At 48.1% G+C, this 25,914-nt stretch overlaps 1 protein-coding gene across 3 annotated transcripts; it reads left to right on the top strand.

Moving 5' to 3' along the window:
* Nucleotides 1-1,895: 1,895 nt before the first annotated feature.
* DPP7 (dipeptidyl peptidase 7) lies at nucleotides 1,896-25,633 on the top strand. 3 transcript variants are annotated; one of them, XR_014227005.1, is made up of 13 exons: nucleotides 1,896-2,038; nucleotides 2,342-2,455; nucleotides 6,519-6,658; nucleotides 7,351-7,514; nucleotides 12,916-13,051; nucleotides 16,741-16,822; nucleotides 18,643-18,809; nucleotides 19,932-19,992; nucleotides 21,362-21,480; nucleotides 21,564-21,720; nucleotides 22,028-22,457; nucleotides 22,931-23,001; nucleotides 24,066-24,125. XR_014227005.1 is itself a non-coding variant. In XM_082294987.1 (13 exons), exons 1-13 carry the CDS (start codon nucleotides 1,921-1,923, stop codon nucleotides 24,205-24,207), a joined length of 1,536 nt encoding a protein of 511 aa, XP_082151113.1. In that variant the 5' UTR covers nucleotides 1,896-1,920; the 3' UTR covers nucleotides 24,208-25,633. The 3 variants fall into 3 exon arrangements, 2 of the variants coding, with proteins under 2 accessions (XP_082151113.1, XP_082151112.1); XM_082294987.1 differs by having other exon boundaries at nucleotides 22,028-22,092; nucleotides 24,066-25,633; XM_082294986.1 differs by having other exon boundaries at nucleotides 22,028-22,092; nucleotides 22,868-23,001; nucleotides 24,066-25,633.
* The last annotated feature ends 281 nt before the right edge of the window (nucleotides 25,634-25,914 follow it).

Here is a 25,914-nt window from a genome sequence, read left to right as displayed (position 1 = left end):
ACACAAGGAAGTGTGTGTCTGAGCAGAGAAGTGCAGAGCCACAGTCTGCCACCTCTGCACGATGTTGGTCCAGAGAGCAGGGGTGGCCAACAGAGCCAGTCTCACGCTGGTCATGCTCTGTGCAGCCTAGCCCCAGCATCTTGCAGCAGCTTGCCCGGCCGAGCAGTGCAGCCACATCACTCCTAAGTGAACTGCCACATCATTGTTACAGTGCCTCCAAACCTGACCTCCTGAAGAATCTTATCGGGAGGCTGGTGCTGTAACAACACTTTGTGCAGCTTTTGGCAAGCCTGCATGGGGACTGACATTACCACTTGGTCACCTGGCTGGCGCAACCTGCATGATGCCACCCGCACACAAGGCTCAGCGCTGTGCCACTCCCAGCTCCCTGCACTCCACAGGGACATGGCTTCTCTGTCCCTCCAGTGCCGTCATGCTGAGCTCTGGCTCAAGGCAGCAGCTAACACAGCCCCAGAAACATCCACTCAGGACTTTACAGGGATAGCAGCAGCAAAAGACAAGGTCAAACCTTTCTTCTGATGTCCACCATACCAAACCAGACTATGGCAAGGTTTTCCCAGTCAGACATTGCAGCCTTTCACATCACAATCTCACTGAAACAAGACACCTATTGATGAGCGGGAAAGACTCCACTACTGGAATAAGTAGTAAAGTAGGTGTGTTTATTCCAGCGCTGGGACACATACAGGATAGCTCCTCCAAAGTCATGCGTGCCAACAGCTGCATTCAGCTTGGTATTTATCGGGTTACAAGTTCCATATTCATTGAGTTTCCCAATACACCTATACATATTCATTACGTAGCCCCGCCCAGCCTCACTTCGTATTACAGTGAGCCCAAAAGTTATTTACATCCGCGTTGCGCTTGCGCAGTGTCGTCTGGTGGTCTTGGGCAGGGGTCTCCGAGATGAAGTAAGAGTCTTCCTCAGATGAAGTAAAGGGTCTTCCTCATCCTGAACTTTTCACTCCTCCCTGCGCACACTCTTTATGCCCCTGGCCCAAGCCCAAATTTCAAGACTGGTTTGAGTTAGTTTTAGGTTAAAAACAGGATCTTTGGTCAAGATTCCTTCACCTTATCAACAGTCTCGTATCTTCTCATCCTGCTTTGGTAGGCACAGTAAGTGTTGGGCAAGTGGCATGCATTGCTTCTAACAAATCAATTCTTAGTAAATCATTTAACGTCTGCTCCCATCCCTGATTGACTATCCCACAGCATTCTCCTGGGCTACACCAATTCTGCAACCCTGAAGAAATCCAGCTGTTGCTTGAAGGCACGCCCTCACCTTCCCCTGCTTCAGCTGCCTCTGCCTTCCCTCCTGGGCTGGCAGGGGCCTCTGCACGGACAGTCCTGTGAGCCAGACCTGAAGACCACTCCCTCAGAAAACTAATTCAACAGGAGAAAAGCAGACCTCCTTTTCAGCTGGCTCAGCTCCCTGGTCCTGCTTTTTATGCAATGGCACGAACGTGTGCCTGGGAAGGACCACAACAAACACCTGATCGCGGAGAGGGTGCCCCCTTCTCTTAGCTCTGACCTAAGCGTACACAGGATGGAGTGGCCAAGTAACCTTTGCCTCATTGCAATTACAGGACCAGCTTCCCACATCTGCTGCCTTTTTAGCCTCTGCAGTACACACTGGCACCCCCGTCCACCCCCGGGAGGCTCGGCAGGCGGCGCGACGGCCCGGCCCGGGGAGCAGGGCAGGGGAGCGGAGCAGAGGGGCAGCGCAGTAAGGGAGCAGCGGAGCAGGGCAGCGGCCGGCCCCAGCCGCCAGCACGGAGCCGCAGCGCGCGCGGCGCTCGCCTCGTCACGTGAAGGGACGCTGGGTCACCACGTGATCCCGGGGGCTGGGTGGGTCACGTGACTGTGCCCGCGCTCGTTGTCTGGCGCGGAGCGGCTGCCATGGGCTCCGTGCTGCTGCTCCCGCTGCTGCCGCTCCTCCCGCCGCTGCTGCCGCTGCTGCCGCTCCTCCCGCCCCTCCCGCCCCTCCCGCCGCTGCCGCTCGCCCGCGCCGCTCCCGGTGGGTGCCTCGGGTCGGACCCTTCTGCATGTCCCTCCGCTCCTCGGGCCGGATCCCTCTGCCTGACCTCCTCCCTTCCTGGCCAGAGCCCCGGCCCTACCATGGACGGGACCCTCAACTAGCTTTCCCGGGCCCCGGGCGGGACCCCGAGTCGGCCTCGCTGGGCCAGAGCCCTCAGCCAGCCTGGGGAGCGCCGGGTGGGCGCTCCGAACTCCCCGGGCCCCGGTTCCCAGGCTGGGTTGTGCCGTATCGGGTGACAGCGCCTGTTGTCGGTTTCCCCTGTGCTGACGATGCTCTCTCCAGCTGCCCGGGTCGTGCGACCCGGCCTGGAGGAGCGGCTCTTCCCGCAGGTGCGGGACCACTTCAGCTTCGAGACCTGCGGCAATGAGACCTTCCCGCAGCGGTACCTGGTGTCGGGTAGGTCCCGTGGGTGCTGTGGCTTCGGGCTGGATTCCTTTCTGCTTAACCTTTAACTGCCTCTGTCCCGAGGCGGAGCAGGAGCTAGAGATTAGCACTGGGCATCCAAGAATCAGTGTGAGCAAAGGGCCAACCCTATACGAGCCAAACATTCCCCCGCATTGTCTATATCCTCCTCTCCTTTTCGTCCACTTTTTACAAAAATACGTACTGATAGGACAAGGGAGGCTGGCTTTAAATTGAAAGACAGTAGGCTCAGATTGCATATTAAGAAGGAATTCTTCCCTGTGAGGCCCTGGCACAGGTTACACAGAGGAGCTGTGGCTGCCCCATCCCTGGAGGTGTCCAAGGCCAGGTTGGACAGGGTTTGGAGCACCCTGGTCTAGTGGAAGGTGTCCCTGCTCATGGTGGAGGGGTGGGGGACAGGGTGGGCTTTAAGGCCCTTTCCAGCACAAACCAGTCTGGGATTCCCTGCTTGCCTTCTGTTTGTTCTGGCTGTGTGGTGTGGGGGGGACTGTGGGGACTGGACTCTCTGGAGCAAGAGTAGATTAGAAGCAGGAGCTGTGTTAGGTTTGCACCGGAGCTGGCTCTGTGTGTGTGTCTCCAGCTGACCCCAGCATCTCTTACAAGTGCAACTCAGCGCTGTGAATGTGTCAGGCAAAACAAATGGTGACTGAAATGTTGCACTCTGTACCGCTGAGTTTCAGGCGTGAAGGTAACTCCTCTTGGGTCAGTGGTTTGTGTTATTTAAAATCATGCAACTGTAGATAGCTTAATCCATGCCAAAGAATGAGCAGTGCCAGCAAGGAGCCAGCTGTGTCTTCCTTCTGTGTCACTGACAATAAAAGAGAAAAGGCTTTTCTAAGCAGCACATGACCAAAACCACAGCAATTTCCATAACCAGTGTCACATGTTTTTCAACCCTGCCTATACAGAGGAATTGGGGAGCAATTTGCAGGGAGAGAGCAAAGGTGGACTTGGGAATAGCAACAGACCTGAGCACTGCCCAGCTTGGTGCCCACCTGCTGCTGCCTCCCAGCTGCACTGGGGTCTTCAGATGCTGCAGCTCGCCTTCATGTCACCCGTTGCTCTGCAGCTTGTTCAGCACCTGTGCTAAGTCATATGTTTCACCAGGCACAAATTCATGAATCAGTTCAACCCAAAGATATGGCTGCACCAGTGAATTTTGAGAGTATATCCAAGCCTGAGATTTTGCTAATTAAGTGGCCCTTTTTGAGCAGAATGTTGGGATTACATGGTTTAAAGCATTGTGCAACTTTTATTTGTTTTCTTTTAAAGTGTTACATTTTATCTGCGAGTCCTGGGCATAGCTGAAATATATTTGTGAGGAGCTAAATATTAACATTGCAGTTCTGCTGGTTTATAGAGTTTCTTACTCAAAATTCCTGTAATTCCATTTCCCTCTACTGTTTTTTGTGCAATATGAGACTTTTCAGATTATCAGCAAGAAAATGAAGACTAATTTCACAACAGGGAATCTGACACTCTTTGAGTCTAGCTGGCAATTCACCAGGATTTCAATCTAAAAACAGATACCTTTCTGAGGAGCCCATCTGGTTTGGTTTTGGCTCCTGTGATGGTTGTTTACTCCAGGAGCCGTGAAGCATATCAGAAGAGCCAGAGGAAAGAGAACACTGAGCACTCCAGTTACCTACCCAATACCCAAAGCAAATGCACTCTAGAGAGTCAGACAGCCTCTTTCTTAATCAAGAGGAGCAGTTTCACTCATAAACCATTTCAAATCCCATTCCAAGCCAAATCTGGCTTTGGCAATTCTGTGCTGAGAATGCCAAGAATTAAATTCGGGCCTCTCCGCTCATGAAAGCGGCCTCATGTGACAGCAACATCCATGGGACAACTGCTGTGGAGGGTCCTTTGGATGATGTGTTGAAATCAACACTTAACTGACAGTCTGAGGTTTGTCATTGAAGAAAACTCTTTATTACCCCTCTTAATTCCTGTGCAATTTATGACTAAACTAAAATCAAATGTTTGTTGTTAGCAAGTATTAGAGCAACTGTTTGTTAGATAAGCTAGTGTTGACATCATGGCTCAGCTTGTCCTGCCAGACTCAATTTGCCTTCAGTTATAAACTGATCTGAGGGTGAAGCACATCATCTTCATATATCATCATCATCTATATATATATTCATATATATATATAAATATGACATACCATGTGAGATATATATATATGTGTGTGTGTGTTACATATATAACATGTATCAGCATATCCTGGGCTCCTCCCCACAGTGTGGGCAGCGGGTGTGCGGGGGGATTCTGTTCCTCTGCTCAGGTGAGACCCCAGCTGTAGAACTGCCTCCAGGCCCAGGGACCTCAACACAAGGGTGTGGGGCTGCTGGAGTGAGTCCAGAGGAAGCCACAGAGATGATCTGAGGGCTGGTATAGCAGGGCATCTCACCCTCTCCTGAGAACTTATCTGTTGTTTGTTAGCCAGTCAGGTAACTCAAACAGGGCAAGCTGTGTTGTGAGTTTTTTGGGCCACAGGGTTAACACTGGTCTGGTATTTCCCAACTGCCAATAAATACCTTACTGTTGAAGTGAGATCTGACAAGATAAGCTGGTTTTTGACTGACTGACAGCTGTTCACTTTACAACTACAAAAGCCACCCTAAACTTTCACAAAGCAGAAATTTGCTATAGATTTTTCTGGAAATGCGTGGAGTCTCTCCTGTGAGCAGGGACATCTGCTTCGTGGTTACTCTGCAGGGGTTAAGTGAAGGAATCTGTGTATGTTATCATCATTTCGGTGGTAAATTACATTTGACTCCTAATCAGTACTATGTCTTCTGCCATCTTTAATATAGGTACCTTGATATAGTGCACTGTTTTATGTTATGCTGTTATCTACTAGTAGTTCTTTAGTTTTATACTGTGTAGTGAGTAATTCTAATTAAAATCTTTTGTCTGTTATCTCTTGTCTGTTTAATAAATAATTCGTTTTTATAAGTAGATCTGGTTTGCTGTCATTAGAACTGTGAAACAGGGTGATTCCTTAAATTTAAAATGTTGCCAAAATTTGAGGCTAAGGCGGGGCTTATCTGAAGCTTCCCTTTGTCCCGTGACAGCTGGAGCCCCTCTGCTCTGGCGACAGTCTGGGAGAGTGGTTGTGTTCAGCCTGGAGAAGAGAAGGCTTTGGACAGACCTTCTTGTGGCCTTTCAGTACTTAAAGAAGGCTTGTGAAAAAGAGGAAGAGTGGCTTTTTACCAAAGCCAGTAGTGATAGGACAAGGGGCAATGGTTTGAAGTTGACAGATGGTGAATAACATTGGACATAAAAAAAAAATTCTTCCCTGTGAGGGTGGGGAGGCCCTGGCACAGGTTGCCCAGAGAAGCTGTGGCTGCCTCATCCCTGGAAGTGTTCAAGGCCAGATAGGACAGGGCTTGGAGCAACCTGGTCTAGTGGGAGGTGTCTGTGCCCATAGCAGGGGCCTTGAACTTGATGGTCTTTGGAGATCCCTCCCAACTCAAACCATCCTATGATATGCAATTTACAACTTTATGCGTCACATCAGGAGCATCAGAAAGATGCAGGCAATTCCGTAATGTCAGTTTTGTGTGAAAATTGAGCTGTGCAAGTGTTTTGGAGTGAGTTGGGCTAAAACGGGTATATAAATGGGAAAATCACTCTTTTGGGGGGAAGCTGTCTGCAAATGACTTGCAAAACTTGAAATTTTATGTATTTTTCAGGCAGAAGTGAAATTTTCAGGCCATGTACTAATCTTGCAAAAAAGTGGAAGCTTTTATTTATTGCCATCCAAATGAGAGATTTCTGGAGCCTGGCCTTTCTAACACCTTTGTGTCCCAGCTCAGGTAGCAGGAATCATCCTATTCACAGAGTTCTTCCTTGTTAAGCTCCTGGCCAAACTCACCAAAAATGGACTAATTTCGTGCACATGTTTTTTGTTGTGGTTTTGGGGGTTTTATGTGTTTTCTGTGGGTTTGGGTTTTTGTTGTGGTTTTGTTTGGTTGGTTTTTTTTTTGTTTTTTTTTTTTTAATTTGCTTCTTTCAATTGCCTCAGCAAAGTTCTGGAAGAAAGGATTTGGACCCATCTTTTTCTATACCGGCAATGAAGGTGACATCTGGACTTTTGCTCAGAACTCTGACTTCATATTTGAATTAGCAGAGGAACAGCAAGCACTTGTCATTTTTGCTGAGCATGTGAGTATTTTAGTCATTATGCATCCTTTAGAGTCCTGTTCTGTTCAGCATTACTAAATTCAGCTTTCTGCAGGTCTGGAATACTGGTACCATTTCTTGCCATGAAGCTGAGTCAGACCTGCTGTAAGCTTTCTCCCCATGACAGCAGATCTTCTTTCCTTAATCATGGCTTTTGAATACTTTTTTACTATGCTTCCCAGCACTCCAGAATACAGACTGCTGTTTCAGTACAGCCTATGTCACAAATGATTTGGTTTTGTAAGTAGTTTCTACAGGCCTTGAACTCCATGTTGGAGTAGAGAGATACTTTGTTTGGATAATATTTAATCTCTCTAACCTGCAAAGTCCCAAGCCAACCTTTCCCACACTACTCTACTAAATCATCTTAGGCATGAAGAGATTGTCCTGTTCCATTTTGTAGTTGGGGGACTTCAGGAGAGGTACACGTGCTGAGAACACACTTGGCACCCACTGAAGCAGCTTGTTAAGTACAGGCCATCCACTCCAGGATCTGTCCTGAAGGTTTCTGTGTATCAGGTGCTGGAGACAAGGCAGTTCCTCAGTTATGGACAAGTTAGAGGACGCCTCATGCTCTGTTACCTCTTCCTATTAGTGCACACTTAGCCCAGCTCTATGGTGAAAGCAGAGGAGACCCAGACCAGCGTTGCCACAGTGTACCTCTTTCATTTCAGAGGTACTATGGGAAGTCTCTTCCCTTTGGACTTGAGTCAATGCAGCTGAAGAAGACTGCTCTGCTCACTGTGGAACAAGCCCTTGCTGACTATGCAGTGCTCATTACTGAGCTTAAGCAGCAGCTTGGTGCTGCAGACTGCCCTGTCATCGCTTTCGGAGGCAGGTAAGGGTTGTGTGGGCTCCTTCCCTTCTCTGCATCCTTTCCCAGCCAAAGTTATGCTGCCGTAAATCTCTTAGGCTCTCAAGGAAGTTCTCAAGGCAGAGCTTTAAGCTATCCTATTGAGAGCAGGTGTGTCTGTGCCTCAGCTCCCATGAGCTCATCACCAGGTCCCACTCTGCTTTCCCATCAGGAATTAGTCTCCATTTGTAGTTGCTTTGGGGAAGCACCCCTGACTGGTTGTTTCTAAGCTTCTTCAATGTATGAATCATCCAGAACTGCAGGAAAAAAAAAATCAGTTTGGAAAGGGTAAAGGGAAAATACCAGGATTGCCAGTGATGAGAAATGGGATGGCGTGCCAAAACTTGAGGAAACAAGCACTAATGGGGTCCCTCAATCTGCTTCAGGAGGTGTTGGCTGCAATGAACCTCATCTGAAACGTTTCTACACTAATGCATGCAGCATGAGGAACAAACAAGAGGAGCTCAAAGCTTTGGCCTAGGCCCAAAGATTTGGCACCACTAGCAAAAATGAAGTCTGGTAGCATAAGTCCTGTGACTAGAGTGCCCTGTTGGATGCTTACAGGCTCTTCAGGAGGGATGGGCAGCGCAGAAGAGATGAGGAGATGGTGTTGTATGTAATGGAAGGAATAGAATGTCTGGAGGTCATGGTTGGCAATGGCACAGTTGAAAGCCTCTGGGTAAGAATCAAGGGACAGATAAATAATGCAGGTGTCACTGTGGGTGTCTCCTTTGGATCTCCCAGACAGGACGATGATGCCAACAAATTATTCTTTGAGGAACTAAGGATGCTTTCAAGTCAACTTTCTTTGTCCTTATGGGGGACTTCAGCTTGCCAGAAATCAACTGGGAGGATCACACAGGTGGTACAATCTAGGCCAGAAGATTCCCTGAAAAACCCAGATGACAACTTTATGGCACAGTTCTTAAAGGAGCAGAATCAGAAAGATACCCTTCTTGATCTACTGCTTGTCAACAGAGAGGATTTTGTGAGGAAAGTGGAGATTGGTGGCTGTTTTGGCCACTGCAGCCATGAAGCCATCGAGTTTAAAATCTCTGTTGACAGGAGGAAAAGTGCCAGCAAAACCTCAGCTCTGGCCATGAGGAGAGCAGACTTCAGGCTGCTCAGGGAATTACTGAGTAAAGTCCCCAGGGGAAATGTTTTTGTAGGTGATGGGGTCCATCAGTGTTGGTCACTTTTTAAATATCACCTGTTAAGGGCACAGGAGTAGCAATTCTCTATTGTTGAAAGTCAGGCAGGTGAGGCAGAAGGCCAGCTTGGCTGAACAGGGGTCTTCTCTTGGAAATAAGGTGGAAAAGGAGGTTGTATGCCCAGTGGAAGCAAAGTCAGGTGACATGAGATGAATACAGAGATACTGCTCCCCACTATAGGGAGAAAATTCATGTGGTTAAAGCTTAATTGGAGTTGAAGCTGCCAGAACTGTGGGGAATGATAAAAAGTTTTTTAAATACATTAATGGCGAAAGGCAATGTAGAAATAACATTGGCCTGTTCTGGAATGAGGATGGTCACCTCACAAACGGGGACAGAAACAAGGCAGAGGTGTTTATTGCATTCTTTGCCTCTGTCTTCGCCATGGGTGACAGACCAAAGGGCTCCCAGTGCCCTGAGCTGGAGGACCACAAATGCAGGAAAAATCAACTCCCAGTTGACCCTGAATATGTGCAGGATCTGCTGCTCCATCTGTATCCCTGCAAATCTGTGGGGCCTGTTGGGATTCATCCAAGAATCCTCAAAGAGCTGCTGATGTCATTGCAAAACCTCTCTTGATGATTTTTGAGCAGTCTTGGGAATCCAGAGAGGTCCCAGCTGACTGCAAGCTGGCGAACATTGTCCCAGTTTTCAAGAAGGGCAAGAAGGAGGACCCTGGAAACTACAGGCCTGTCAGTCTCACTTCAGTGCTGGTAAAATCTGGGAAAATCATGGCAAATATTATTCTGGGAGGTATTGAAAAACCACCTGGAGGGCAATGCAGTCATTGGTCACAGGCGGGTTTAGGATGGGAAAGTCCTGCATGTTGAACCTGTTTTCTTTCTGTGATGGGGTAACCCACGTGGTTGATCTAGGAAAGCCAGTAAATGTCATTATTTTGGATTTCAGCAAACCTTTTGATGCTATCGCTCCCAAAGACTTTTCGGGGCAAAATGTCCAGCATACAGCTGGAAAACTGTGCTGCATGATGGGTGAGCAACTGACTCACTGGTCGGCACAGAGTTACAGTGTCTGGGGTAACACCAGGCTGGAGTCCAGTCGCTAGTGGGATTCTGCAGGGCTCCGTCCTCAGCCCCGTGCTCTTCTACATCTTCGTTAATGACCTGGATGCAGGACTTGAAGGAATACTAAGTCAGTTTGCCAACAACACTAAATTGGGAAGAGCTGTTGACTCCCTTGAAGGTAGGAAGGCCCTGCAGAGGGACCTCAACAAATCAGAGTGATGAACGGTCACCAACCCTATGAAGTTTCCCAATGGCAGATGCTGAGTTCTTCACCTAGGGCAGGGCAACACTGGCTGTGTGTATGGAGTGGGGAACGAGAGGCTGGAGAGCAGCTGCGGGAGGGGATCTGGGGGTCCAGTGGCAAACTGGATATGAGTCAATAGTGCCCTGCTAGCCAGGGGGGCCAGCTGTGTCCCGGGGGGCATCAGGCCCAGCATCGCTGGCTGGGTCAGGGTGTGCTCTGCACTGAGGTGGCCTCACCTTGTTTTGGACACCACAATGTAAAAAAGACATTAGGTTATTAGTGTCCAAAGCAGGGCCATGAGGATGGGGAAGAGTCTGAAGGGGAGGCCTTACGAGGAGTGACTAAGATCACTTGGTTTGTTCAGCCTGGAGGAGACTGAGGGAAGACCTCACTGACCTCTTCAATATCCTTTGGAGGGGTAGCACTGATCACTCACGACCAGTGACAGGACTCAAGGAAACAGCATGGAGCTGTGTCAAGGGAGGTTTAGGTTGGATATCAAGAAAATGTTTTTCACCCAGAGAGTGGTTGAGTACTGGAACAGGCTCCTCAGGGAAGAACAGGCTCCTAAGCCTATTTGAGTTCAAGAAGTGTTTGGACAACACTCCCAGGCACAGGGTGGGATACTTGGAGTGTCCTGCACAGGGCCAGGAGTTTAACTCAGTGATCCTGATGGGTCTCTTTCAGCTCAGTATATCCTATGATGTTATGAAAATGAGAGATTCCTCCTGCAGGATCAGAACTTTTTACATTGGAAACACAGGAAACTGATACTTGGTAAAATATTCTTTCAAGGGGCCACACAGCTTTTTATTAAACACAGCCTCTTTAACAGCATGCATCCATTTTCATTGTAGGCCTTTTCATAATTCTGCTCTGCTGCTCCTTGGTTCCTTGAAGCAGTCCTTTCCTAGAGTGCTCACTGTGCTGCAGCTGGGTGGATGTGATGTCCTTGTTTCTTGATGGATCCCCACTCTTGCAGTAGTCTTCCAGAAGTACAGGGCTTCAATTGCAGTGAGCTAAAAAGCATTTGACCTGATAGTTATCGTTAATCCTCCAGCTGGCTGCGGTGTGGTGACCGAACTGTTGATCTCATGCGGGTTTATACTGTGACTATCAGGACAGTAGCTAGTGTAGAGAGGCCCAGAAGCTGCCCTGGGATGGGAAGGTGGGAGAGGGGTTCAGCAAAACCTCCTAGCTGGCTGCATGTTAGACTGCAGCTCTGTGTGTGTAATTGAGGACTCAGTCTGCAGCAGCCCTGAACACACTAAACCCAAATGAAGAACTGAAATATGGCAGTGCTGGAGAAGCACAGCATTTCACCTGGGAGGGAAAAGGTAGACTTCTTCTGGTGCTTATAACTGTGCCAAATTAACCTGAAATTACTTGCAGCAGGTTTCAGGTAATGCCTGTTCCGAAGACCAGGGCTAGAGAAATGCAAATCGCTTTACACGTGGGTGTTGTGAGAACGGTATTTACTGAACCACTTGAGGTGATGGGGAGGGAGCTTGAGTGCTTTTAAGCTTGGAGTTAGACCAGGTTTAACCTGTGTTTTGGGGATGTCATTTGTCACCCCCAATGGCCTCAGAAGAACTCCGCAACCATCAGCAAGTTAATGACTTCTGTCATCTTGGGTCTATCTAGCAACCCTTGATCCATGTGTAGATTGTGGCCCTGGCACTGGAACTACCAAGGTAGCTTTGACTTTTCTTGCGGCATTTGTTAACTTTTCCCCTTCCCTGTATCTGTGCTGATCAAGTGTCCGTTTCCCGCGCTTCACGTGTCGGAGGAAAATAAGGGATGGGACTATGGAACTACACAAATTTATTGTTTAAAATAACAAACGCATCAGTCGAGGTGTGAGATTTTACACCACCTCCGAGTAATGGCGACTAGTCACAAGATTTAGGGTTACATCGTAATTTATAACTTTCTAATGCAATAGATACTTAAAACGACACTTTGTTTTAGATTAATGACCTATCACCTGTGGCACTTCTCACTGCAATGCAGCTGTGTCTTGACCAATAACTTCTCATGTCATGTACACACAGATGTCTCTCTTATACCATCTACATTCTTAACTTAAACTATATAAAACCACACTATTATATTTTAAAACCCTTCACCAAAACACCCAGTGTACAATTTTACTTATAATGATAGGAACACAAGTTTGTAATCCTTTTGCTTAAAATCCACAAATCTCTGTCAATTGAGCCAGACCTAGTATCTTCCAGGGTTGTAAATCAAAGCCTCCTTTAATTGCAGGAGTTTCTACTCCTCTGTCTCCCACAATCAAGTGTGCAGCTGTTATTTGGGGTACCCAGGGAGGATACTCTCCACTTTCCAGGAGTCGAGAGGGCTGCCTGTTCTGTCGTGTTGAGGGACATCCTTTGCCAAAAGCCTGGCAAAGTTTTGACTAGTTCTAACTAGTTCTTGTCATTCTGTATGCAAAATGTACAGTGTGTCTTCTCTCTTTGAACAGCGAGCGGTTCACTCAAGCCCTGCTTTGCTTTGCTGTGAAGCTGTGGGGACACCCTCAGGATGGTGCAAAGTTAAATACTGAGGCAGGATTTACATTTGTCTTCAGAAGCAAACTGAGCTGCTGTGTTCCCATCAGAGCTGGTGTGAGCATTTGGGGAAAGGCCAGTAAGAGCACAGTGTGCTGCTCATTGGCCATAACTGGATCAACATGAGGATGAGGCACAAAGCATCACAGATATCCATGAGTATCATGCATATCACGGAGCATGCGTGAAGACGTGAGGCATCACAGATATCCCTGAGCTTCTTGTTACCGTGGGTTAGGGTTTACTGGTGAGCCAGTAAATGTTGGCCTGAACTTCTGAGTTATTACGGTAAAAGTCATCTGTTAAAGGAAATAACTTGTCTCTCCTTGGCAGCTATGGAGGAATGCTGAGCGCTTACCTGAGGATGAAATACCCGAATGTTGTGGCTGGAGCATTAGCTGCCAGTGCTCCTCTGCTGTCTGTGGCTGGGCTTGGAGACCCCACCCAGTTCTTCAAAGATGTCACAGCAGTAAGTAACATCTCTTTTCAGGAGCAGTATTTTCTTCCTTTAGGAGTGCTGTTTCTTTTTTCTTTTCCAGGTGTTTAAATAGACATCTATCTTAACAACATCACTGCTAAGCAGAGAGTGCAATTAAATGGGAACCTGCAAGGAAAAGCAGCAGCTGCAGGATGGCTAAGCACTGCCTTAGCTGGGGCAGCTCAGGGTCCAAAGATGCTGCTCCAAGCAGCACAACTCCATGCCAGTACCTTTAGTACCACTAAGAATTCACTTTCCCATTTCTAGTGGCTTGACCGTATTACAGCCTGAAATTTTTCCCTCATGCCTGACTGAACCCCTTTTGGATAATTTATTTTTCAAATCCTCTCCCGAAATGCTGTATTTTGCATTGGCACAAATGATTCACAGGATCTCCTTAGTCCAAGGTGATTGCATTTCAGTGAAGAACTTGGAAATCTTCATTTCATAACTAAAAATGTGCAAGGTGTCCCGGGATCACTTAAACTAAAGTTTAAATGTGGCTTTTGCAGTTTAAGGCCATGAAAAGTTGGTTTTAGAACTGACTTACGTTTATCTTGTAAGGAAAGAAATGTACTACCTGGTTGTACTGAAATCTTGTGATGGTGTCTGTTTTTCCTCTTTTTTGACGTGAATTTCTAGATCTGGGTGACACAGATGGCTTTGTATGAACTACCTTTGTTATCCCTCAGTTGGGGCTGAGGTCTGTGCCCAGTGCAGGAGCCAATGAACACACAGAACTGAGACCTTTCATGCTCTTCTGCCCAGAATTAGTGCTAGGCTATAGGTCATTAAGCTGGCACCTCTCTTTGGGGAGTTTGCAGGCTTTGATACAACAAAGAAGTTGCATAGAACTTGTTCACTGGTCGACTTAACCAATGCTTTTCTGCACATGCTCCAGTCAGTGCCTGGTTCACTATACCAGGGTGGTCTGACATTAGCATGTGAGATGCCTCAGCGGTGATTTTTACCTTGCTACTTAGTCTTGGGTTACCTTTGGGCCACCTTAGCATTCTTCTCCCCTATCCCTCTGGTCTGGAGGTGATTAATCTTTGTTGACATATTCTTGTCATTCATGTGTTACTTTGCTGTTATTCTCCACTTCGAACACCACACCTGTGTATGCAACTTCTGGTCTTTTTGTTCTTAGTTATATACATGAACAACTTGTTTCTATGCAGAGACTTACACAACAGATAGCTTTACCAGTAAGTATAAAGGAATGACTGTTATATGAAAATAAACATATTTGAAACTCCTAAGTGTGTGAAAGAATAATAGACATCTCATCTTAGAGTTATACATTTTGAAACAAAAAATGTAATATCATTTTGTGTGGAAAAATTCACAGCCCCAGAGGCTTATGTCCAGAAAGGAGACAGAGGAGTCCTGTAATTTTATTCAAATAAAGGGGGAGGCCATGGGGCATTTCCCATGGGGTCTTTCAAATTTTGGGGGGATGCAGCCCCCTTTTTATCCTAATTTCCCGGATGCATCACCCTCTTCCTTTCCCCATTGGCTGAGGTACTTGGAAGGTACAGAGTTTCCAAATCACCTACTCTATGTTCCCCTTTGCTGTGCATCCCTCCTTTTTTTTCTTTTATATAGCAAAACACTATTCATAATTCTATTAAGTCTTTATTCTTTTTCTCTAAGTTCAGGAATTTAACATGGCCTTGGCCGAGCAATGGTCCATGTCAAGTAGTAACATTTTCTAGAACTGACAGTTTCTTCTGTTACTTCCCTATCTATAAGTCCCTGGCCCTATCTACAAGCAGATTCACAGTCTGTTTGTACAGACACATTCATCTTATTCCTTTCAATTTAGTCAGCTAACAGGCTCTGCAGTGGGAATTCTTCCTTGGTTGAAGCTAACTTCCTTTCAGCAGCCCTGTCTTGCTTCAGCTGTGAATCATTACACACCCTCAAACTTAGGGCTTTAACCTTTTCATGTGAAAAAACTTTCCAGCTAATTTAAAAATCTGTTTTCTCTGCAGCAGTAAGCCAAGCTCTGGGCTGAGCTCTTAAGCAAGCACTATGTGGTTTCAAAGTACTCCCTTCCACCTCCAGTGTGGAGGTTGCTCTGATTTGCAGTTTATGCATTTGAAATCTGAATTGCTCTTCTTGCTGAGAACACCCGTGAGAGCTATTAACCCCAATGAAGGCACGAACCTTTTATGAGTCGCTGTGGAAGCCCTCTCTTCCCTCTGTCCTACCCTGTGACTCAGAGTGCATTGTCTGCACTCTGAGCCTCCAGCTCACAGGGAAGGTGACCTAAGGGCAGAAAATTGATTTTGCATTCATGTAGGACAAGGTTATATATGCCAGCTGCCTGCAGCTGGCAAAACCCCTGCTGTGAGTGCTGCACATACAGCACCTGCTACTTCCCTTGAGGTTACTGTTGCAGCAGCTGCTCAGGCCATCAGCTCAGATCACACATCCGAATTGGGTGTGAGTCAAGGGTAAAGCTGGAAGCCTGGAGGGGAATAGCTTTCCTTGGAATGGCTGCAATTTCTCCTGCCTCTGCTAAGCCAAACAGTTTCTGGTCTGTAAGGGTCTGGGGGTGAGCTTGAAAGAATCCTCGTGCCAGGCAGTGCCTGGCAGCAGCCCAGCAGTGCCTAGAGGAGAGCTCAGCCATCACAGCAGCCAGAGCAGGCCTACTCCTCTATCCCAGGCCAAACTATCCCCACACTCCAGATAGAGCCATTAGTAGGTGAAGATCAATAAGCACATCCAGAAGGATATTTGGAACTCCTAAAGGGATGCCCAGGTAAACCCCACAATGTGGAAAACCCCACAATGATTTCTTTAAACATAATTATCAGACAAAGGCAGAATTAGGAAGAAAAGAAAAGTCCCAAGCCTATTTTTTAATTGAGGCTGGGTCTTTATAAGAAAAAAGCCTAGTTAGTGATTTGTGGTTGCTTACCTTGCTCTAGCAGGGTAAAGGGACCTCAGAAGAGCCCTAATAGTTCTTGTTACAAAACACTGGTTGCCAGCCAATCTAAATCTGCCTTACAACTTGAGAGAGTACAAAGAGCTTGAGTTCCTAGAGCCTTCAATCACAGAAGCAACTTGATCCACCATAACCAACCACAGCTCTTCAAACTTAACTTAAAGTGCTTTTTCAGGATCAGTAATGGTTTTCCCGAGAAAAAGGACATGGTCATTTTGCAGGCCACTAGCAGTCTCAAGAAGAAAAGCAGATCTTGGTCTTGTACTCCCAATGCATAACTGACTTCTCCCATGGCTCCTTCTCACAGATAAAGTGCAGTTTCAAGGACTCTGCTCTGTGTTTAAAAACAACAAAACCCTTATGGCCCTTGCAGCTGGGCCCCCTCTCTGAGGCATGCTTCATATTCTCTTGCTGCTTCATGTTCAGCCTGATGTTCCATGAAGGGCAGAGTGCTCTGTCTGACAGCTCATCCCAGCCAGACCTGGTGACACAGCTGCTGCTTGGCCTAAGCTGTGCAGAGCATTGGGTTCTGCAGAGACATACTGACTCTCTGAAGGACAAGGCAGAAGTGCTGGTGTCGCTGCCCCTGGAAATGCAGATGAGGTGCTGACCAGTGGGCCAATAACCCCTGCATCTTCTGGTCCTTCTGGCAGCATTTTCTGTTGCAGCCTCTTCAAGTATCTCCTCTGGGAAACCGTCATCTCCTATCTTTCTGTCCCTTCAGGATTTTCAGAAGTCCAGCCTAGGATGTGTCACAGCTGTCCGTAAAGCCTTCCAGCAGATCAAGGACCTGTGGCTGAGTGGAGGTAAGAAGAGAGCCCTGCAGATGGCTCCCAAGGGCAGCCAGCATTCCCAGCCAAGGGGGAAAAAAATTGATACAGCTTTACCTCAGCTAGTTGTTCAGATAAATCAGTGCAGGTGCCCACATGGCTTCCTCTTTCTGCTTGCAGAATTTTTTTCTTTTTTATTATTAACAGTTTCAGTTAACATTAAAATCGGTAACCAACACCAGAATATAAGTAGCTCTGTGGAGCTGTGCACAGTGTTAGTGAAACCATTTTTTACTGCACCAAAGTGCAAAACCACTTGCAGGTGAAAACCACCAGTATTTTATGCTAGTAAAGCCACATGTTTAACCAGATACTTGGCCTCAATATCCACACCATTAAGAGCTGTTCTAGTGGGTATGACAGCTGTGTGGCTCAGCTCACTGGACAGATCTGAGAAATACATGGAGGGCAGTCTAGGTCCTGTAGCAATCATCCAAGTCCCTTCCATCTCCAGTCTTGGACAGTTAGGACAGACTGGTGAAGACCTCTGAAATGGCTCCTAAGTAGGCTGGACCAGATGCCATGGGCTGATGCAGCATCTCCTGGAAGCTGTGCATGGTGTTGGGGCAGATGTGGTGGCTTCTGGGCCTGTCTTGATCTTTGGTCTGTGATGCTGTGTGTTAGGAGCTGTATGCCTCCCAGCTGCTGCTGCTGCTGGTCCTGGAACTGGCAGAGGAGCCCAGGGATCAAAATGCCATTTTAGCTTTGGGTCACAGCAGGAAGAATGTTACTGTTAACTAGTCAAGCTCTTCCAGCTGTGCCTGGGGCCATGCTTCCTGCAGCTGGGGGTAAGGTGGTCATATTTAAGGCTTAGGCCCTCAAGTGTGTATCCAGAGTCAGGCGACAGGCCATGGGTTTCCAAAAACAGCCGTGCTCCAGTGGTCAGCTGTAGAGCAGGATGGAGACAGGAACTGTGACTCCAAAATGTGGAGGATGAAAATGAAGGGAGCAGTTTTCCACAGCAGAAAAGCAAACGTGGATGGGTACATCTTGAAGGAATGTCTTCAAAGATGAATGTCCTGACCCCAGCTGACTTCTGCATCCCATTGATGTTTGAAGGCATGTCTTGAGAGTCCTTTGTGAGGACTGTTCTCACTTGGCAGTTCTTACTGCAGATGCACCACCCTCCTCCCAAGGAGCTCTTTTTTTTTTTAGGGTGTTTTTTTTGGGTTTTTTTTGTTTGTTTTTTTGTTTGTTTGTTTTTTTTTTTTTTTTTTTTTTTTTTGTTTGTTTGTTTTTTTTTTGGTGGGGAAGGATGGCATTTGTTTGGGGTTTGGTTTTTTTAGTTGGTATTTTTTCCTCCCTCCCATTTTTTCCAGCTTTTGAATCTCACTGGGTCCTATATGCTGTACCTTGCTCTCCTGCATGAGAGCTTGCCTGGGGAACCTGCCTTGCAGGACACAGCAGCCCTGCCAGGGAAAGGGGCGTGCAGGCGTGAGCAGGAGCGGCCATCAGAGCTCTGGTGAGGACAGGCTGTACCAAGGTGCTCTGCTCACTGTTTCAGCTGGGACCAGTTCTGTCCCAACAGCTGCTGATTCCTCCAGGCTCCCCAGGGAGGTATCAGTGGCTCCATGAGGGACAGAGCATGGGCTGTGGGCCACACAAGGTTGTGACACTGCTCGGGGAGGCTGTGCCTGAACATTGCATTCACATGTGTAAATTTAGATGTAGTGTGTCCTTTCCACTAAAAACTCATCTTACATTACAGCATCTTCTTACTCCTGAGTGAAACAAGATGCTGAAGCTTGGTGTTACTTTCCTCTGTTGAAGTTTGTGTCTTTTCCTTTCTTCTGCAGCCTATGATGAGATCAGCAGCAAAATGGCCACATGCAATAAGATCTCTAACAAGGAGGATGTTTACCAGCTGTTTGGATTTGCTAGAAATGCCTTCACCATGATGGCCATGATGGACTATCCATACAAAACCGACTTCATGGGTCACCTCCCTGCCAATCCAGTGAAGGTGAGGACATTGGTGTGAGTGGGTGCCTGGAGCTTAGGACACTGTGAGGCACACACCATTGGTGATGATCATGGCAGTAGTGGTGGATGTTGCAGCCTTTCCAGTCTGACAGTAAATCTACACAATTGAAACTTCTCTGTGATGGTGACTGCTGTGTTTGAAATGTGCTTCTGTGAGGTTTGGTGGAGTCACTTCTACCGTGCTCTGCTTTTACCTTAGACACAAAGACCTGTGCAAGCTTGTTGACTTCAGCTTATAAACACTAAAAACTTGTAGCTTTAAAAAAAGAAAAAAGAAATTTTGTTGCAGCCCATCTCAACGTGCTTTCAGAGATGTGTTTTCCTTGGTGGGTAGGGATGGAGATGTAAAAATCAGGCTCTTTTTTAAGTATTGCCCAGGAAGCTGACATACCTCAGGTATAATGCAGAAAAAAACCTGCTGCTATGGAGACTGGGAAACATGTGAACTTTCAAGAGAATCAGAGATGGCAAAGTGTGGGAAAAGAGCCAAGTTCTCAGGGGTTTACAAAAGCCTCTAAGACACCAGCTGCTTTTGAAAGGTACCAGCTTTGATCCCAGGTCACCAGAGGCTGTTGCAATTCTTGGTGTCTCCCAGTGTGTTGTCATTTGCCTCTGGCTTTGTGGCATTTAGAGTTCTAGTCCTACCTGGAGCACACTGTACAAGAGGTCACACAGGCTCTGCTGCATTGGGACCCTGGACATCCTGCCTCTGGTTCCACTGGGCACCCAGTTTCCTTCTAGGGTCTGTTTAATGACCTCTAAAATGGAAGCAATTATTCTGCACATTCCCCCCACTCCCTGGAAAGGGCATTAAAATACTCTGATGATAGGAGGAACTGTTGTGTATCACTGTGGCCCCTCCACAGCTCCCTAACTTGGTGAAGGAACCATCTGCCATTTTCCTGTCTTCTTGTGTCTATGTATTTTGTTGCTACAGGGTAGAAAACTAAAAACTTCAAGACCTGTTGCATTAAGCCCTTGGAAAGCCACTGAACCATAAAATGTGTAAATGATAATTTTAATCAATCTTCCAGCTTAGCCCTTCCGCAAAGCAACTGGTAACTGTTCTGTCTGCCATTTGCCTGTAATGTGTCTCATCCAGGTCGGCTGTGAACAAATTATGGCCCACAAAGACCCAGCTGAAGGCTTGGCTGCTCTTGTTGGTGAGTTAATATTATTGGTTTGATCTTTTACGTACCACCACGTGTTCTAGCAGCACCTGTCAGCCGAGCTGTCACATTACTGTGTCAGGGGAGCTGCTATGACTCTGATCTCCCTCTGGGACATTTTGCCCCTTGCTGCTTTTGTCTGTCAGGATGTCTCACAGTGGCCCAGAAAAAAAGATTTAAGGACTTCTTACAAGTTTAATGCAATTTAGTACGACTGGGAGCTAGGTTTTTTTTTTGTCCAAATAATGTATGTGCACCAAGTCAGAAATGTACCAATCCTAAATCACTGCTAAAGATGTGTGGCTGGCAGCTAGAAAAGTTGTTAAAACACTTATATCTTGGCAAACACTGTCAGATCTACTGGATGTATTCACATGCTACGAGGCAGAGTAGGAGTCTTGTTTCTTTGAGATGAACGAGCCAAGGGTGGATTTCTTCCTCCCAGTTGCAGGGGAGCACCTCCTGCCTCTCCCTGTCTTCCCAGCTGCATTCACTTGGTGGAGTTTAATCATGCAACAGGAATGATCCACCAGAACTTTAGGCAGGGGACTGGCTTTTCTCCATACTTGCCCCTCTGTGTCATACAGGAAAACACTGTCTTTTTTCTGCATGTTCTGCAGCAGCCCACCTCCTGCCAGGTAGAGCGTAGTGGCATGGGCTGTGATGCTGAACTGGCAACAGGTGAATGGGGACAGCATTAGTATTGTCCACTGATTGCTTCCAGGACAATAATGCTCTGTCTCCTTAATGTGAATCCATTCCTTCAGCTGCAGAGAACCAGACCGGTACCTACTCATCATACCATGTCTCAAGTGGTATTGCTGTCACTTCAGGTTTGCTTGGTTCATGATAAAGGAAACAAACCAGTGTCCTAACATCTGTTTGAACATTGTAGGGCTCAGGGTGCCAGACTTTTTGATCCACATTTAGCAATCAGAGCCTCAAAGAAACTGAATAAAATACCAGAATGGCATGGCCTGGAAGGAGTTTTCTTCTTGGGAAATCAGAGGAGTAAGCTGAGCAAGGTGCCAGAGGGACCTGCTGAACCTGGCATAGCTGAAGCCCTGCCTGCTATCCAGGCTTTTAACCCATTACAAAGGAAATTGTCTAAACAGGACAATATTGCATTGAATTGAGGGAAATAACCAAGTTTGTGTCATCTGGAGGAATGTCAGCCCCATGTATAAGCATTGCCATAAAGCTGGACTGTAACCTCACACAGTTACAGGCTCTGTGAGCTCTGTCCCATCCTTGCACACTCACTCAGCCCTTGGCTTGGTTTTGGCCATGAAGTTCATGTGGGAGGCGGTGGGTGAGACAGCAAAGTTACTGACTGGTTTTGTGCTGTGTTCCTGCCTGGCAGGAGTGTTCTACAACTCCTCTGGCTTGGCACAGTGTTATGACATATACCAGCTGTACCAGTCCTGTGCTGACCCCACGGGCTGCGGCATCGGCTCGGACGCAGAGGCTTGGGACTACCAGGTAAGCGGATGGAGCCACCAACAGGTTTCAGCTGCTCTCCTGGTTATGCCCCTGCCCCATGACAGCTCTTGTGCTTCTCTTAGGTTTGCACTGAGATCAACTTAACATTTAACAGTAACAATGTGACAGACATGTTCCCTGAGATGCCCTTCACAGAGGCCATGCGCGAGCAGTACTGTTGGAACAAGTGGCGTGTGAGGCCACGAGCACACTGGCTGCAGACAAACTTCTGGGGAGAAGGTGAGTTGTGCTGATTGCTTGTCCCTTTGTGTTACCCTGTAGCTGTCTCCCTGTTTCCCTCTGTCCAGCTGAGCCCCATGAGGACAGGCACAGCACACTAACGGTAGAAAGTCACAGCCTTGTGCTGATTTGAGCCAGACCTTTCTGTATCTCTTTGGGACAGAAGAGGAGAATGTAAAAACTACCAATAATTTGTCCAGTTCTTTGGTATTTTCTGTGCTTGGCCATGTTTGCTGCAGAAGCCAAACACATTTGGATAACTGGGTGGGAAGGAGACCTCTCAGTTTATGAACTCTCTGAATTTCAGACCTGAGAAGTGCAAGCAACATCATTTTTTCAAATGGAGACTTGGACCCATGGGCTGGAGGTGGGGTAAGCATGTGCACTCCTGCACCCTGAGCACAGAGCAGCCTTTGCAGGTGACATACTGCCCTCCCTACCTTTCAGAGCTGCACTGGCAGTTCAGTTTTAGCCTGAGTTTCTGTGAGCAGCTGTTTCCTGGTGAACCACCTGACGAATCTCAGGGCTGATGACAGACACACTGAGTAGTGTCCATCAGCCAGGAATACTGATGGAACAAATGTGGCTTCACTTGTGCAGACACAGCAGGACCTTCCTTAGCCCACACCCAGGGTCTGAACCACGGCCTGGTGTGTTTCTGCGTTCACACGTGGTCTCAGTGCTGTCGGCCATGTGCTCCTGGCTCTCTCCAGTCCCAGCACACTTGGCGAGACCAGGTGGGTGCTTTGAGCAGCAACTCGAACCAGAACATATTTTGTCTTAGATCCCACAAAACTTCAGAGTGCTGTCAGTGTCCAGTTTAAAATGTAAGAACAAAAATGACCCAGGACTGGATTTCAAGTTAATTGAGCTCTTGATTAAATACAGAAGCTCCTTGTTTTAGGCTGGCTTGGAATTCCAGCTGCAGGAGCAACAGGCTGTTTAGGGTGCATGGGCCCAAAGGAGAGCTGACTTCGAACTGCCTGTGCTGGAATCAGTGGAAAGTTCCCACCTTGGGGAAAACATTCCCTTCATTTGAGACAGGTGATCTGGGTCATTCAGACTGTTAGCTGTGGATACCAGCCCTACCAAGGATGTCTTCCTATGCTTCTCCTCAGTCTTGCCCAGATCATGTTCCACTTTTCAGAACTCATGTCCAGTTTTTCCCAGTAACTTGGCGAGAATTGGTCTTTGCTCCTTCTCCTCCCAGATAAACAGCAGCCTCAGCCCTTCACTGATTGCACTGACCATTAAAGGAGGTGCCCATCACCTTGATCTCCGGTAAGTACCGAACTCTCCTTTGGCTGGCAAAATCCTGATGCCCTGGGTGCTTGATCTCAGCAAGCCACAGCCCAAACAATCAGGAGATACTTTAGAATCACAGAATCATAGAGTTGTTGAGGTTGGAAAAGACCTCTAAGATCGTTAAGTCCAACCATCAACCCAACGCCACCACCATGTTCACCACTAAACCATGCCCTTGAGTGCCACACAAGTTTTTTGAATGCTTCCAGGGATGGTGAATTCAGCATTTCCCTGGACAGCATGTTCCAGTACTTTACAACCCTTTCCATGAAAAGATTTTCCCTAATCTCCTGGTTCAACTTGAGGCTGTTTCCTCTCATGCTGTCCCTTGTTACCTGGGAGCAGAGCCTGACCCGCACCTGGCTACAACCTCTCATCAGGGAGTTGTAAGAGCGAGATGGTCCCCCCCTAAGCCTCCTTTTCTACAGGCTGAGGCCTCCCCCCAGCTCCCTCAGCCATTCCTGGGGCTCCCGACCCTTCCCTAGCTCCGTTCCCTTCCCTGGACACACTCCAGCCCTTCAATGTCTTATTTGTCAAGAGGGACCTGAAATTGACCTCAGGATTTGAGGTGTGGCCTCACCATTGCCTCCACAGGGCAAATACTTAAAGAGGATGGGTACCAGGCTGTTGCAGCCCAATGTGGAAGAGTGATCTTCTTCCCCAGTACAGGGCTCCAGGGATGCTGAGCTGTGCAGAACTTGGCACTCAGCTCACCTACTGTCATTAGGTGGTGTTCTTGCACAGGGGTTGGCACAAGTGTGAGACAGCCTGCAGCACTCAGTCACGTGAAGCAGTCCAGTGCCTCCTGGCATTAACCATCTGCCTTTGGGCCTGGAGCAGAGGGAGCAGCAATCAGCAGTGCAATGGCAAGCTTGGGGCTGCTGCCCAACTGCACTGGGGATCTGACACTGCATCTTGGTTTCCAGGGCGTAAATGTGAAGCACAAACCAGTCAGTCTCTGTCCTTAAGATCACAGGCTCTGCCTGCGCAGGAGGCAAAACCCCACTGTCCAGTCCCTGACACTGCTCTGCTTTCCCCAGGGGACGCAACCCAGCGGACCCCCCGTCCGTCACGGAGGTGCGCAAGCTCGAAGCTGGGATCATCAGCAGCTGGGTGAAATCCGCAGGCCTGGGGCGGGTGCGGGAGCAGCCCGCAGGAGCTGCAGCAGGCCGCCAGCCCTGAGCCCCCCCGTCCCCACAGCCCCTGGGTGCCACTGCCAAAGGACACAGTAGCCTGCTGAGCTGGTTCTAGGCTGGCTGGGACACTCTTCTCTCCTCTGCCATGATGGTGGGAACTCCCTTTTCCTAAGTGTCCCATCTACACCTCATTGAGCATCGAAAGAAATGCAAAAGGCCAAATCACTGACAGAAGCCAAAACTACATTGTCTGGGCTCCATGCTTGCCTGCTCAGAATGAGCTGTTACAAAGGGCAGCAATATGAAGAGCTTGCCTGGAAGGTCCAAGAACCATCACAGCTCTGAACAGGATCATTGCATGAGGGACCTTAAGGTTGAAACAATTATTTTTAGAGAAAAAGGAAATAGTAGAGAGCTAATGGAAGGGCACAGGTATGGTTGTGACTGACACAGGGTCATGATGAGCTCCACTAGTGACCAGTTATCTAAAACAGACTATCAGTCTTAGCCATGGTTGTGGGTTGGGGATGTTTTAGTTTTGGTTTTAACTTGTTGGGGTTTTAGTTTAGTCCTAGGTTTTTTTTTCTGTTAAAGGAATTTTTTCCCATATGCATGTTGCTAGGGGACAAATGGCTGTGCTTAAGGAAGACAAAGGGGCTGCCCATTGGGGGTGGGGTGGGCCTAGCTACTCCTTTGTTTCACCTGGGTGTGGGGTCAGTTCGCTCTCGGCGTCCGGAGAGAGAAGCTGCAGAGAAAGGAGCTGCTGCTTCTTTCTTTCGGCCGTTCTTTCTTTCTGCTGGAAACAACGCCGGGACCCCAAAAACCGCTTTCCCTGCCCTGCTGGAGGCCGAGCTGTGGCCGCCCTGCCCCGCTGCTGCTTTGAGCCTTCGCTGTGCTGTAGCCGTGCTCGCCCTGCCCGCCTAGACCTCCGGGGGGTTCCCCGTTTGGATACATCTCGTCTGGTCTCCAGGATTTGTGCTCATCCCTGCCGTTCTAGCCTGCCGTTCCAGCCTGCTGTTCCTGAGAGTCCGGGGTCGGCTGCCCAGCGGTTTGTGAAGCCTTTGTCCCATCCCTTCCCGGGATCCCGGGATCGGCTGCCCAGCGGTTTGTGAAGCCTTTGTCCCATCCCTTCCCGGGATCCCGGGATTGGCTGCCCAGGGGTTTGTGAAGCCTTTGTCCCATCCCTTCCCGGGATCCCAGGCCGCCAGTGCCGCGTGCTCCCCGAGCTCGCTCCGGAGCGCCCCCTGCAGCCGCGGGGGAACCATCGCACCTGCCCTGCTCACCGGGAGCCGCCAGCGCCCCTGCCGGCTGCGAGCGGAACTGCACCCGAGGGGAAAGGGCCCGACAGCCGAGAAGGCTGGGACTGGGTTTGGGATTGTTTGCTGTTACTGCCAGAGTTATTGCTGTTTGTTTGACTGGTTATACACATAGAGATATATAATAGTAAAGAACTGTTATTCCTATTTCCCACATCTTTGCCTAAAGGCCCTTGATTTCAAAATTATAGTAACTCGGAGGGAAAGGGGTTACATCTGCCATTCCAAGGGAGGCTTCTGCCTTCCTTACCTGTCTTTCAAAACCAAGACACTTGTGCAAGAGATTCCAGTTGCTGAGGTGAAGATTTACACAAAGGAATCCTGGTGTGCACTGCTGTCACTCAAGTGCAGTGTACTGGTGACCAGTAAAGCACACTTCCACTCAGACATCTTCACAGGAACTAGATAGATTGGTACAGTTGGACCAACAGACTCAG

The sequence above is a fragment of the Coloeus monedula genome (assembly GCF_965178545.1).
Source record: "Coloeus monedula genome assembly, chromosome: 21".
Classification (NCBI taxonomy): Eukaryota; Metazoa; Chordata; class Aves; order Passeriformes; family Corvidae; genus Coloeus; species Coloeus monedula.
Note: the sequence above shows the minus strand (reverse complement) of the source record. Positions and strands in the feature narration are given on the sequence as shown.

What these genes read in the sequence shown, in the direction of transcription:
- DPP7 (XM_082294986.1), top strand. Translation starts at nt 1,921, where the DNA reads ATGGGCTCCGTGCTGCTGCTCCCGCTGCTGCCGCTCCTCCCGCCGCTG. An exon ending in GGACCTGTGGCTGAGTGGAG is followed by an intron (nt 16,823 to 18,642) that starts GTAAGAAGAGAG and finishes TTTCTTCTGCAG; the next exon opens with CCTATGATGAGATCAGCAGC. An exon ending in GACAAACTTCTGGGGAGAAG is followed by an intron (nt 21,721 to 22,027) that starts GTGAGTTGTGCT and finishes TCTGAATTTCAG; the next exon opens with ACCTGAGAAGTGCAAGCAAC.